At 54.3% G+C, this 13,260-nt stretch overlaps 6 protein-coding genes across 6 annotated transcripts; 3 read left to right on the forward strand and 3 right to left on the reverse strand.

Annotated features, from left to right (window-relative positions):
• Window positions 1-99: 99 nt before the first annotated feature.
• C7974DRAFT_433781 (uncharacterized protein) lies at window positions 100-1,828 on the forward strand (the record flags this gene model as incomplete). The annotated part of the gene is made up of 3 exons (XM_046144941.1): window positions 100-214; window positions 271-591; window positions 636-1,828. The coding sequence occupies 3 exons, from the start codon at window positions 100-102 to the stop codon at window positions 1,826-1,828; spliced, it is 1,629 nt and encodes a 542-aa protein (XP_045996833.1).
• Window positions 1,829-2,206: 378 nt separating this feature from the next.
• Window positions 2,207-2,714, reverse strand: C7974DRAFT_412892 (uncharacterized protein; the record flags this gene model as incomplete). Its single annotated transcript, XM_046143685.1, has 2 exons — window positions 2,207-2,365; window positions 2,580-2,714. The coding sequence occupies 2 exons, from the start codon at window positions 2,712-2,714 to the stop codon at window positions 2,207-2,209; spliced, it is 294 nt and encodes a 97-aa protein (XP_045996834.1).
• A 2,035-nt stretch (window positions 2,715-4,749) lies between these two features.
• On the reverse strand, window positions 4,750-6,223 carry C7974DRAFT_180531 (uncharacterized protein). Its single transcript, XM_046136345.1, has 2 exons — window positions 5,714-6,223; window positions 4,750-5,667 (listed from the first exon to the last, which is right to left on the reverse strand). The coding sequence occupies exons 1-2, from the start codon at window positions 5,803-5,805 to the stop codon at window positions 5,088-5,090; spliced, it is 672 nt and encodes a 223-aa protein (XP_045996835.1). The 5' UTR covers window positions 5,806-6,223; the 3' UTR covers window positions 4,750-5,087.
• Window positions 6,224-6,589: 366 nt separating this feature from the next.
• On the forward strand, window positions 6,590-7,721 carry C7974DRAFT_433782 (lactoylglutathione lyase-like protein; the record flags this gene model as incomplete). Its single annotated transcript, XM_046144942.1, has 4 exons — window positions 6,590-6,630; window positions 6,702-7,167; window positions 7,214-7,607; window positions 7,657-7,721. 4 exons carry the CDS (start codon window positions 6,590-6,592, stop codon window positions 7,719-7,721), a joined length of 966 nt encoding a protein of 321 aa, XP_045996836.1.
• Window positions 7,722-8,118: 397 nt separating this feature from the next.
• C7974DRAFT_180486 (D-isomer specific 2-hydroxyacid dehydrogenase) lies at window positions 8,119-10,204 on the forward strand. Its single transcript, XM_046136344.1, has 3 exons — window positions 8,119-8,581; window positions 8,629-8,757; window positions 8,809-10,204. The coding sequence occupies exons 1-3, from the start codon at window positions 8,239-8,241 to the stop codon at window positions 10,137-10,139; spliced, it is 1,803 nt and encodes a 600-aa protein (XP_045996837.1). The 5' UTR covers window positions 8,119-8,238; the 3' UTR covers window positions 10,140-10,204.
• Window positions 10,204-13,183, reverse strand: C7974DRAFT_180390 (uncharacterized protein). Its single transcript, XM_046136343.1, has 3 exons — window positions 11,643-13,183; window positions 11,512-11,597; window positions 10,204-11,463 (listed from the first exon to the last, which is right to left on the reverse strand). The coding sequence occupies exons 1-3, from the start codon at window positions 12,762-12,764 to the stop codon at window positions 10,269-10,271; spliced, it is 2,403 nt and encodes an 800-aa protein (XP_045996838.1). The 5' UTR covers window positions 12,765-13,183; the 3' UTR covers window positions 10,204-10,268.
• Between the last annotated feature and the right edge of the window lie 77 nt (window positions 13,184-13,260).

Below are 13,260 nucleotides of genomic sequence, written 5' to 3' on the forward strand. Positions count from 1 at the left end.
GACGAGCGCCGACGACACCGCTACCTCGACGCCGAACAGTGGCAATCGCACACACGGCAGGCCCTCGACCCGCACACGCATACGCCCTCCGCTCGCAACATGTCGCGGCGGCCCAATCCCGCGGCCGATCGCGCCGAGCAGAACCGCGCAACGCTCAAGAACCTGGTGAAGCTCGAGGGGAACAAGACATGCTCCGACTGCAAGAGGAATAAGCGTATGGCGCCTCCGCATGCGTGCAGCGTCGCCGACTGACCGCTGACCACCCCGCAGACCCGCGCTGGGCCAGCTGGAACCTCGGCGTCTTCATCTGCATCCGCTGCTCGGGCATCCACCGCGGCATGGGCACGCACATCTCCAAGGTCAAGTCGGTCGACCTCGACACGTGGACGGACGAGCAGCTGCAGAGCGTGCTGAAGTGGGGCAACGCCCGCGCGAACAAGTACTGGGAGGCGAAGCTGGCGCCCGGCCATGTGCCGTCCGAGGCCAAGATCGAGAACTTCATCCGCACAAAGTACGAGTCGAAGCGCTGGGTCATGGACGGGCCGCTGCCGGACCCCGCGACCCTGGGCGAGGACGACGACGACATGGTGCGTACGGGCATGCGGGGGGATACAGCAGGGAACACGGCTAACAAGTGCAGCCACTGTCCAAGGTGCAGGAGAAGATCCAGGTCGAGCGGTCGGCCTCGCAGCGCCTGGCCGGCAACGCCGCCGCTTCGCGACCCCCTCCGCAGGCCAAGCCGGCGCCCGTCATCGACCTCTTCGGCGACGCCACGCCTGCCCCGCCGCGGTCGAGCACGGGGCCGCCGCCTGCGACAAGAGCGCCGCCGCCGAAGGCTGAGCCTGCCCCGCCGAAGCAGACCAAGGCCGGTGATTCATTGCTGGGGCTCGACTTCCTCGGCAGCAGCTCGACACCCCCCGCCAGGCCCTCGAGCACAGGGCCGGCCGGTGCTGCAGCGGCCCCGTCGCGACCTGACCTCAAGCAGTCCATTCTGTCGCTGTACGCCTCGGCCCCGAAGGCAGCAGCACAGCCCCAGCCCCAGCAGCAGCAGCAACAACAACATGCGCGGCAGACATCGTTCGGCGGGCTCGCGACGCCTCAATCGCAGCTGTCGCCCACAAATTCAGCCTTTGGCGGCATGAACGACGCCTTCGGCAGCCTCTCCTTCAACGCCGCGCCCGCGCCCGCCCCCAAGCCCTCGCCCTTCTCCGGCCTGGACGCCTTCTCCAGCGCAAAGTCCCCCTCAGCGTCCTCCAACATGTTCGGCGGCGGCGGCAACTTCTTCGACTCGAAGCCCAAATCGCCGCCCGTCCAGAACCGCACCACCAGCCCCTCGGCCGGCTTCAGCAACTTCTCCTCCTTCAACACCCCCGCCGCCTCCAAGCCCGCCGCCCCGTCGTCCGGCATGGGCGGCATGGGCGACCTGCTCGACCTCTCCATGCCGTCTGCACCCGCCCAGCAATCCTTCTCCCAGCAATCCTTCTCCCAGCAATCCTTCTCCCCCGCGCCCCCCGCAGCCTCTGCCTTCAGCCTCGCCCCCGCCGCCCCGAAACCCAGCCAGTCCGTCAACTACGGCAACATGGATGCCTGGGGGAGCAACGACGCCTGGGGCAGCGCCCCGAGCCAGCCCGCCGCGCCCGCACAAGCGCCCGCACCGTCGGCCCCCGCGAAGAGCCCCGCGTGGGGCGGCGACGACGACTTCGGCGGCTGGAGCAGCGCGGCGCCCGCGGCGAGCAATGCGCCCGCGCCCGGTGCCGCGCCGGCGACCACGGGGAAGCAGGGCGGGTTCGGCGGCAACGACGACTTGTTCTCGAACGTGTGGGAGTGAGGGTGCTAGAGTTGGTCACGGCGGGGCGGGTGGGATGGCCGTGGCGCCGTATATAGCACGAGCAATCGAAAAGCAGGGTCCTGCTCGACACGCTGTTCGTGGTGCTGTTGTGAAGCTGAAGCTGAAGCTGAAGCTGAAGCTGAAGTAACCGTGCTGTGCTGTGCTGTGCTATCTCGCATACGGCAAATGCCAATCCCAGTGATGATACATGTGTGTACACCGCAGCCAAACCCACGCCGCCCAACGCCGTCCCAAACGCCGATAATGCACCCTTGAATCATTGCTTTACAGCCCTTGAATCCCCCCTCCACAGCCCTTGAATCCCCCCTCCCCATCCCTCCTCCACAGCCCTCCCTGATCTCTCTCCCCCAGCACCCCCTAAAAAGCAAGCCTCAGCAAAAACCACAGCACCAACCCCACGCCGCTCAGAATCCCCGCGAGCTTGAGCACCGCCACCCGGTTGCCCGACGCTGCCATGCGCGTCAGCCGGCCCGCGCTGGTGGTCAGCGAGGTGCTGAAGGTGGAGAAGGTTTCTGTCTGGGGGGTGTTAGTTAAGGATCACGTGGAGAGAGGGGGGGGGGGGTAGTGGCACTGGGAGAATCGGGGGAGGGACAGGGACGGGACAGGGAAACGACGAGTGCAGCGCAGGCCACAGCGCAGGCCACAGCACCCATCTCCCCTCCCTTGCCCACTTCCCGGCCCCCCAGCCCCCCATCCATCACGCCGTACTCAATGAGCCGTAGTAACGCACCGTCGAATCAATAACCCCCTGATCCCGCGCATTGTCATAGATATCAATCGTCACGCCCCGCAGCGCAGACACCTTGGCGCTCAGCTCGTCGAGCCGCGAGTTGTTCTGGCGCTCGCGCTCGTACGCGTCGGACATTGCGGTCGGTGCGGCAAGGGCTGGGGTTTGGGTGCGCGAGCAGCGAGCGTGCTGGGAAGCTGCCTCAGACACGAGTAGCGAGGCGCGTGGCGAGCGATGAGGCGGACTCGGCGAGCGAGAAGCGTGCGCAACGGGATCCCGGAGTATACGTTTATAGGCGCTGTTTCGTCCAGGTGCGTGCGTTGCGAGTTGCGATGTTGCGGCTCCGTGTGGGCTTGCGGGTGACGTTGTGGTGAGTGGACCCTGGGTTTTGGATTGGGCTAGGGGTGTGGGGGTGTGGGGATGTGTCTATCGTGCTGCACACCTGCGTGTTTAGATAGACTGCAGCTGTGAGGGATTCGGCTGTGGTGCAGACTATTGGGTATTTCGGGGGCTTTAGTCAGATCTGTTTTGTGCTGCAGTGTGTCTTGGTTCTTTTTGTAACTAACGCTGCTGAGGCTTCTTGGGTACGTGCATGGTCGACGAGACTTTCGTTGGAGTGGACTCACTCTGCTTGTTTGCAGACAACTGTGACTATCGTATATAAATAAGGCAGCGCGATGAGAGTATTTGCTACAAGATGCTTTCGTGCCTTCGGACTCAGGACTGCACCCATACAAACGACAGTAACCTCAAAGCAGAGCAGGCCATCACCCCAGAGATGTAGTGCTTAAGCATCACATCTACTCAGAATCGTCGAACCACCGCCGTCTATAAGATGTGCAGGGTTTATGTTCAGTTCCGGCGCCTGATCATTGTGGCTGGACAAGTAGTAGATGTCAGCACTCTGCGTAAGTTTTATGCGACCAAATTCAATAAGATCAACACACTAATGGCGCTGGGACACTCGTTGCATTGACTATGGAACTCCCGGTCATGTCAAGACAGTGCACTCTCCTTCGATCATAGACATTTGCCATACAGAAACGCAATTGTCCGGTCCATCACGCTCTGGGTCGGCCCTGGTGTGGAACCAAAAAGCCTGTTGATACGCAGCTGATGCATGATTGCTTTCTGCAGTCTGACTTGGGCCTGCTGCATCTGCTGCTCTGCCAGGGGTCTTCTCTTTATCGAAGAGTCGGCTGTGGGATTACCCATATACGTCAAGGACCCCGGTCGAGGGGTGGGCAGCTTGCATCGGACCGCGTTTCGCGGCGTGTACAGGGCCAGGTTCACGTGTATTTTCGACTAGGATACATGGTGGTGCGAGGCCGAATCGTTTGGCGTGAGGACGTCAATCGCAGAGTCTTGGGACGGGGAGGTATTGTCCTTCCTCTTGTCAACCACAGGCCCGTCTGTCTGTGCACAGGAGAGATCCAGCCCGTTTCCCGTAACGACCGACGTGTCTGTACCCTCATTCTCACATGTTGTCTTATTTCCGTTTCCAAGCGTGTCTACAGAACACGCAATTTCGGTCGTAGTAGCTTTGCCTTTGCCCTTGGTATCGTGAACTAGCCCAAAATTGAGGCCAGAAGTATTCAGACCGTGGCGTGAAGAGCTGACAAGCTTAACACTAGAGCCACTCATGGCTACAGCTTCATCCGTCCCATCTTGCATCGGCATATCGTCAACTGTAGACTCGTGGAGAGGGTTATTTCCGCCCATGCTGAAGTCGTCTGCAAGAGCACCTGCGCGCCTGCATTTGCCGAGGTCTGTGCACTGACTTGTAGCTTTGATCAGACCCTCGGGTTCTGGACCTGTCGAACGTACAAGAAACATGCCGGTCTTCAACAAGGAAGTCAGATTGGACGCAGAAGTGACGTCGTCCTTTGAAGGAGATTGAAGCGGGCTATCAAATACGGATTCACTTTCCAGTATGGGTTCTTTTTGGGATTGGAGGCCCACAGGCCTGCCAATCAATCCCGACTGTGACTGTGATGACCCTGAAGCGCTTTCGGCGGGCTCACATCCGACCTGTCTCTTGAACGCGCGTTGGTCGAGGTCAAGCTGCTCGCTTGTCTCCTCATGGATCGTGGACAGAGTCGGAGACGGAGCATCACGGGAAGCAAACGACTTCCGAACTGGAACGTTACGACGTTTTCTCGGAGAACGCTTTAGAGGCAAATTGGAGGCTGGAGGTTTTCGACTCTTTTTCTGTGGCGAAGTCTTGATGAAGGTGCTCACTATATCCTTGAACCAGACAAGCACACTTTTATGGTCATGTTCCAACTCGTTTTCTTCTTGCAGCGAGGGCCCACATTCTGTCTGGCATGACCCTGGAGGCGTACAATCATGTGTAAGTACACTCCCATTTCCATTCCATGTTGGCCCGACTTCAGTATGAGAATTATTCTCGGAATCATGCGATTTGCTGTTTAGAGCATCTTCTGACTCATGATGTGTCAACGAGGTGCCGAATAATGGCTCTGGCAGAGAGTCCGATATCGTCCAGGGCTACTGGAGCGCCCAGTCTGCCGGCATGATAAAGCCGCTTTCCTTGAAATCACGTTGAATGTAGTCGGTTAAGGCGTCGAGTCTCTTACGTTGTACGTGCAATACCCCGAGCTTGATATCTGACTCCCGCTGGCTCATTGTGCTGCGTATCGAGGGAGCCTTGAGCTTGCTAGTAGCGTTCTGTGCACTTCTCGATGCATTTGGTTGTGCTTCAGAACCTTCCAGTGCAGGGTATCGCAGATCGCCGTGGCCTTCGGCGGTTATCTTGAAACGCTGGGTTTTGTTCGGTGGCAGCTCGCCAACCAAGACAAAGAGTAGTTCTGGTTGTAGACATCGAACAAGAATATTGCTGTTCTCAGCTTCAATTGTTAGTGTCTCAAGCGCTGGCTTCAAACCGCTCTGGTGCGTGGCGTCGGCATCTTCTCGTGACGAGTCCCGTCTTGGATCCGGCGCCGACTGCGTTTGCCGGCTGACACTATGCTCTTTCCATGCCGCGGAGATCAGTGCTGCTTGATCGCGAAGTTCCTTGATGTTGACTGGCGTTGAGTAGGCTAGCAGATTGCCATTAGGTGACATCAAGCTGCGCATATTAGCTAGTTCCAGGTACCAAATTCAGGTGGACCTACAATAGCCGCGGATATAGCCTCTCATTGATATTTTTAGTGAGCCATTCGCTCACCTTGATGATGTCTATCATCGGGCCGAGCTGTGCTTGCATAGTCAGGAGCTGTAGATGCACGGACACGCGCGTTCCGGTTTATCGATGTGCAGAAATGATCAAGCGATTGCAGATGTGTTATGATGAGTGTAGTAATATGAACGCTCTGAAGATGTTGCGGCGACCGCGATGTGGTACCGACGACTGTCGTAGTGTAGCGAATGAGGTCACGTACCTGATTACGAAATCTACCCTCTGAGCTACAGAGATCGACACTCACGCGACAGGTGTCAAGCCCGAGTGGCAGTTTCTGCAATGTACGAGATCAAGCAAGTGGACAGCTGCATATGCGGTGAGAGAGGTGCATCAAGTAGAAGGCATGGTCGCGTTCAAGATACCGGCCCACAATCTTGGAAAGAGCTATGACCAAGCTGCTAATCTCCCGTGTCACGTGGCGTTTGCGGAACAGATGGTAGTCAATTCCACACCTTTCTCCCCCGGTTGTTGCAAGTTTCCTGTTGTCTATCAGCAACGTGATGCATGCGTGCAATATGTGGCCTTATTCGAGAGCGCTGCTTATGTCGCAATGACCCGTTCGGACTAGCGCACGATGCTGTCATAGCTGCTCGGTGGGGGCATTTATTTGTGTTCAGTGATTGGGTGACGACATCAACCTTTTCGGATATTTGGAGCTCTCAGTTCCCCTCCATTGCCGGCTTATTTGCGATTGATGCTGTTCTTACGACGAACGCTTTACAATTCACCTAGAGTATCTCTGCCTTTCGCAGCGCAACCTATTCGAGTTACCAGCAGACCGCATACGATTTTCCGAGCACTTGCAACGATGGCTACCGATCCAACTAGCTACAAGCTCAACCACTCGATGTGAGCACCTCTATGGCTGTCAATCTGCACATGCCATTGGATGTTGTGACACATACTAACCCACTTTACAGGCTTCGCATCAAGGACCCCAAGCGCAGCTTAGAGTTCTACGAGTTTCTAGGCATGAAGCTTATCAACAAGCTACCCAACCCAGACGCCAAGTTCGACCTCTACTTCCTCGCATACGACAGCCCCAAGGCCGTATCTCACGGCAACCACTGGTCTGATCGCGAGGGTATTGTCGAACTTACACACAACTACGGCACCGAAGACGACGCGAACTACAAGATCACCAATGGCAACACAGAGCCTTACAAGGGGTTTGGTCACCTCTGCATCTCAGTCGATAACCTTCAGGCTGCCTGCCAGCGTCTCGAAGATGCGGGGTACAAGTTTCAGAAGAAGCTCACTGATGGGCGAATGAGGCACATCGCGTTTGTGCTCGACCCTGACAACTACTGGGTGGAGGTCATTGGGCAGAAGCCCCTAGAGGAGACTGAGAACGTGAAGGAGACCGATACTGCTTCATACCGCATGGTATGTTCTGACGGGTTCTGCTAATATCGAATGCTGACGTTCTCAGAACCACACCATGATCCGTGTCAAGGACAAGGATGTCTCACTCAACTTCTACAAGGATATCATGGGTATGAAGCTCAAACGTACCTCTGAGAGTCCCAACGCTGGATTCAACCTCTATTTCCTTGGATACGGTGCAGACGCCCCAGAGCAGACAGCAAACGGGGTAAACCCGTTGGCAAGCAGTGAGGGTTTGCTGGAGCTTACGTGGAACTATGGCACGGAGAAAGACGCCAACTTCAAGTACCACAACGGCAATGACGAGCCTCAAGGCTTTGGTCACATCTGCATTACGGTCGATGATCTAGATGCTGCATGTGCTCGTTTCGAGGAAAAGGGCGTCAACTGGAAGAAGAAGCTCACCGACGGCAGGATGAAGAACATTGCCTTCGTGCTTGGTATGTACCGCTGGCTGCACCCGTGGACCCAGACTAATAGCGTTTGCAGATCCCGACAACTACTGGATTGAGGTTGTGCAGAACGAGAAGCTCAAGACACGAAGCAATTGGTAAGAAGCATTGTAAATTACCCGCATAGGCTGCACGAATCCCACTCAATAAGCGATCGGCTCCAATGGTGCAGGTCACGCTGTGTACAGCTTGGCGCATCGCACGAGATCTGCACATCAGTGTGATGATGAATTGGTGAATATGGCACGTTGAACCTTTCTTAAAATCATCCTCCGACACCAGAATTTGGTGTAGTGAGTTAGATGTCATCGGTTGCCCCTCGTCACTATCGTGGCCCAAGGGCGCCATACCTATTGTTGAACATGTGGGCGCGGCCATGCACCCCACGAATACGGGGGCGGGGTAGCTTCCTTCTAGACCGCATCAGGTTACCCTTCATCTTACAAGCCAACAGCTGAGACAGCGCACAATAAGGTCACCGCGGGCAGTGTCCGGTAGCGGTGCTTCAATCTTCCGTGTAGCTTGGGGCAGCTAAAAGGAGAGGTCTCCCTTGGTACCAGTCTTCAATGCAACTACCTTTCCCAAATCAACACTTCACGACAACTTCCCAGATTTCACTATGGCCATCCTGCCTGTCCTCACAAGACCTAAGATCCTCATACCAGAAAAGGTATCAGCTGACGGTCTAGCACTGTTGCAAGATCAATTCGAGGTACATGAGAAGAAAGGGCTGAGTGCTGATGAGTTACGCAATATCATTGGCGATTACGAGGCTCTCATTGTCCGTTCTGAGACTCAGGTGACAGCAGACCTACTCAATGCAGCAAAAAAGCTCAAAGTTGTTGCTCGTGCCGGTGTCGGTGTTGACAATGTCGATGTCCAAAGCGCAACTAGCCACGGCATCATTGTGGTGAACTCAGCTTCCGGCAATATCAATGCTGCCGCAGAACACACTATAGCTCGTGCGTGCCCAATGCAGCCAATATCTGACATGCACTGACCTCCATAGTTCTGATGGCTGTCGCTCGCAACATAGGCGATGCCTCACAGAGCATCAAAAATGGCAAATGGGAACGCAGTCGATTGACTGGTGTCGAAGCAAAAGGCAAGACACTCGCGATTGTTGGCTTGGGAAAAGGTGAGAAACACCCAACTCTCACTGGTCAAACGCTACTAAGAATGGACATAGTCGGTCTCACTGTAGCTAGAATCGCCAATGGCCTTGGCATGCGACTCATCGCATATGATCCGTATGCTAACCCTAATTTGGCGGCAGCGGCAACGGTCGCTCTACGCTCAAGCCTCGCAGAGCTATTGCAAGAGGCGGACTTCTTGACACTACACACGCCACTCATCGCGTCCACTAAAGGCATGATTGGCAAAGCCGAGCTGGCTACCATGAAGCCCACAGCTCGGATTCTCAACGTGGCTCGAGGTGGTATGATCGATGAGGACGCTCTTGTAGAAGCACTTGATGCAGGTATCATTGCAGGAGCAGGCATAGATGTCTTCACTTCGGAACCTCCCCAGCCTGACTCCTCCGCAAGCCGACTCATCTCTCACCCAAAGGTCGTAGCAACACCTCATCTGGGTGCATCGACCAAAGAAGCTCAGGAGAACGTCTCTATCGACGTTTGCGAGCAAGTTGTGCTCATTCTCTCCGGCGAACTTCCCCGTTCCGCTGTCAACGCACCTCTGATTCTACCAGACGAATATCGCACGCTCCAACCCTTCGTCAGCTTAGTCGAGAAGATGGGCTCTTTATATACCCAACACTACTCTTCCACTAACACGAAATCATTCCGTACGACTTTTGATCTAACCTACGAAGGCAAGCTGGCAAGTCTAAACACTACGAAGCCTCTCTTCGCCGCCCTCGTCAAAGGGCTCTTGACCCCGATCACAAGCAGCGATGGCTTAAACATCAACATCGTCAACGCCGAGCTGCTCGCTAAAGAGCGTGGTATCTTGATCAACGAGCAGCGATCCCGCGAGAATGTAGAAGACAAGCCATACTCCTCGTTCATCACCCTGCGCGCTCGCGCAAGCCGTTCGACGTCCGCTGCCCGCTCTGGCTCCCGCGCTACAAGTCCAGCTGCGAGCCGCAACTCAAATCTGTCGAGGGTAGATACGCACCAAGGCACGTCGCAACCTCCACCAGAACAAGACCAAGTGATTCAAGGTTTCGTGAGTGGGAACAAGCCTTTCATTTCAAGGCTTGATCGGTTCAAGGGCGAGTTCGTGCCTAAGGGTACGTTACTCATCTGCAGGAACTATGATTCGTGTGGAAAGATCGGGTTTGTGGGGAATCTGCTTGGGAAAGCAGGGGTCAACATCAACTTCATGAATGTTGCGCCGCTGGATGATGAGTTTGAGGAAGAGAGCAACTCTGAGGCTGGAATGAAGAAGAGTACCGAGGCACTCATGATCCTTGGTGTTGACAGGCCTGTAGGGGAAGATGTTGCGAAGGCTCTGATTGGTCCCGAGGGCGTGTTAGAAGCGTCGGTTGTTACGCTGTGAGCGGTTGCGGGGATATGGCATGACGTTTTGGTCGCTGGCGATGGTGAGACGACAGTGTGTCATGGATTGGGTTGTCATCAAGAATAGCGTAGTATCAAGATCATCGAGCGAGCAGATGCTTCAATGGATCTATGAACTCACACCACCCTCGAGGTTTATGAGACCATTTTCGTCTGTTAATAGCGATTCGCCATCCTCGTCCGACTTTTGATTGCTGCTTAACTCAAAGTACTCGCGTTCGCTTGTGGATTGGTCTGTATCTCCGTCTATTTCAGACTCATCGCTAGGTTTTGAGTAAGAGACAACATGTCCTTGCTCGCGGTATTCTTCTGTTGGGAAGGCGCCCGGAATCAGTCTCTGCTGCGTAGGTTGAGACACGATGAGAGATGAATCTAGCGGAATGACACTGTCCAGTAACTCCTGGAAGGCCTTTCGTTCATCTTCTATGGGTTCTCTGAAACCACAGAAGAGTGCGTCTCTTTTGTCGAATTTAGACCAATATGCTTTGATCACATGATCATCCATGTGGACGCCTTGTATGCGTGCATCCCGCAGTATTGCCATCGTGCGAATGTCGGCCCATATGGCTGCGTTAATTACGGTTTTGGTTCCGTTCCCAGTTGCAACAGTGTTCCATATAGCCCCGTGCTCGATATACAGCTCAAGGAGGCCGTGATTGTTGTTTTGAATCGCGATTACAACCGGACTCCAACCATAACAGGTTATTCGGTTTAGCACGGCGCCGCGTTCCAAGAGCGTGCGGCAACTCTCGACTATCCCATCACCTGGTGTGGAAGATACCATCTCTAATGCTGTCACATGGTAATCTGATATGTGGTGGATGTCGGTTCCCGCATCTAACAGAAGGGCTACAGTATCTGGTGTGGGCGTATGGCTTAACAACCACATAAGAGCATTGTAGCCTTGTAAATCAGTCATGTTGACATCCGCTCCTGCGCGGATTAGGATCTTCCAGATGCCAATTTCATGAAGTGTACAAACTGCCCACATCAACGGCGTTCGACCTCGTTTGCACACTGCATTTACATCAGCTCCCGCCTGAAGGAGAGCGTCAAGGCTTTCCATAGACCCGCGTGCTGCCGCCCAATGAAACAAGGTGAATCCATTGTCGTCTCGAAGCGTGATGGCCGCAGGAAAGTTTCTGAGATGAGTACCAACGTCCTCGAATCGATTCTCGACTACCAGACTGTGGCCTGGTGTTATGTTCAACGTATCGAAGGCTTCAACTAGTACTGTAGGGACTGAGATATCGCTAGATGCGTTGAAAGCGTGACACTTCTGCCAATAACAACCGGCCATCGATCTTCGTATGTTAGTAATGTAGAAGAAGGATTGGGAGACATGCACCTACACCCCACACGCGTCACGATACGAAACATCGACCCCGTTCTCGAGAAGCATGTTGCATATGTCAAAGCGCATGTTATTTACGGCCAGCTTAAAAACGTCAAAAAATGCTCAAGAAGAGGACAATCAACTTACAGCAAAGAGTGTCGAATTGATGCTAAGAGATGTGTCAAAGGCATCAAACGCCCTCATGCCGGACACCGACATCAACTTCTGAAAGTCCTCCACAGTACCACGAGTTGCCATCCAGAGGAATTTCGAGTAAAGGTTGTTAGTATTCATAAATCGTGGTATCCTGAGAGTCCAGGTGCCGCCGACTCCACCTAGCGTACGCCACGTAGCTGTAGTCTCAATGGCGTAGGGAAGTGCCCATGTGGGCATCACATACTGAAGACGTGCTGCTCCATTCGCCGCACCTTTGCCACTACAGCCTTTGAAATCGCAGACTCGTCGATTGATCAGGGGTACACCGGATAAGCTAAGGAAAACAGTGCCCATCAGACCCTGAAGCCAGCGGGGAGTGCTTCCTCGAAGCGCTATATGGCACTGGCAGGGACACTGCTGCCTACACTCTTGCGATGCTCGTTGCATCTTGAAGACAACGTAGTCCTCTTTCAGTGCTACAGCGCTTGGGCTGATTGGCTGTACGCTTGGACGTCCTGAAGCGATTGCGGTGCTAGTGCTAGACACCACCGCTTTCTCCAGGTGCGTTGCTGTCACTTCGTTATCTCCTGCTTTGACTATCGTGGTGATTCCTGCTTGCACGATAGATACACTTTGCAAGTGCAACGACCCTCCATGAGAGTGGAAGTGTAAAGCCTGGAGCACCAGTTGCATATTCTGTTTGATAGACACAAGCTGTTGATGAAAGTCAACGAACTCGGACTGCGCTTCGCCAAACACCTCTTTGACCTTCGCTCTTCGTCGCAATTTGAATGTACCGTCGCCATCAGGTGTGTCGTGAATCACCTTCAGCTTAAGGAAGTCGTCAAATTCCTGTAGCGCATTTATCGCTTGCTTGTGCAGTCTTGTAAGTTCTAACTTGACTTTATCCGACGGAGCAGTAGGCCTGCTGTTAAGGATGTCTTGAATCAGATCCAAAGCTGCCGTGAAACGCTCGATCTCGTTTTGCGCAGCCAGAATATAACGCGGCGGAGATGACTGTAACTTTCGTATGCGAGATATGGTGCGTCCTGTTTTTCCAGCGACTTCAATAAGTGTAGCAATACTAGCTATTAAGCCAACAACCTCAGCCATCGTGTTGTGGCGGGTCCAGAAGCTTCCTCAACGGCTGACTGGTCGATAAATGATGCCAGGAGAAATGAAAATGAAGACGCTGTCAAGATGTTGACGAAATGAAAAGGAAAGGTGGTCGAAGACTAACGTTGTTGAAATTGCGCAGGCGAGGCTGAGCATGGTTGTCAGCTGTGCATACACAGGTATGCCAGCGCTGCTAACCTATTTAAGCATGATGCCCAATGGCCATGCTTGAGGGTATGGTGGGCGCAGCTCAACTCGTGTGCACAGATCTGAGCGCACTGCCCCCGTTGCCTACATACTAGGTAATAGTACTGAAGGATCGTCGCATACGCTAAACTTATCTAAACAAGAGTGAGAGGTAGTACCAGTTCAGTGGCCAAACAAGAGTGAAGTTTGTCGAATTCACTCAGGCTCACACTTGGTTGATTTGGCAAGATTAAACTCAGTGTCTTCTATGTCGAATACAGAGGACGTTTCGAACACGACGGCGTTT

This window comes from Boeremia exigua, assembly GCF_020726555.1.
Source record: "Boeremia exigua strain MPI-SDFR-AT-0100 chromosome Unknown C7974scaffold_6, whole genome shotgun sequence".
Lineage (NCBI taxonomy): Eukaryota > Fungi > Ascomycota > Dothideomycetes > Pleosporales > Didymellaceae > Boeremia > Boeremia exigua.

Coding starts and splice junctions, on each gene's coding strand:
- C7974DRAFT_180531 (XM_046136345.1), bottom strand. CDS start 5,805: ATGCAAGCACAGCTCGGCCCGATGATAGACATCATCAAGGTGAGCGAA. Junction 5,668..5,713: donor AGGCTATATCCGCGGCTATT/GTAGGTCCACCT, acceptor TAATATGCGCAG/CTTGATGTCACCTAATGGCA.
- C7974DRAFT_180486 (XM_046136344.1), top strand. CDS start 8,239: ATGGCCATCCTGCCTGTCCTCACAAGACCTAAGATCCTCATACCAGAA. Junction 8,582..8,628: donor CGCAGAACACACTATAGCTC/GTGCGTGCCCAA, acceptor TGACCTCCATAG/TTCTGATGGCTGTCGCTCGC. Junction 8,758..8,808: donor GATTGTTGGCTTGGGAAAAG/GTGAGAAACACC, acceptor GAATGGACATAG/TCGGTCTCACTGTAGCTAGA.
- C7974DRAFT_180390 (XM_046136343.1), bottom strand. CDS start 12,764: ATGGCTGAGGTTGTTGGCTTAATAGCTAGTATTGCTACACTTATTGAA. Junction 11,598..11,642: donor TCAATTCGACACTCTTTGCT/GTAAGTTGATTG, acceptor GACGTTTTTAAG/CTGGCCGTAAATAACATGCG. Junction 11,464..11,511: donor TATCGTGACGCGTGTGGGGT/GTAGGTGCATGT, acceptor TAACATACGAAG/ATCGATGGCCGGTTGTTATT.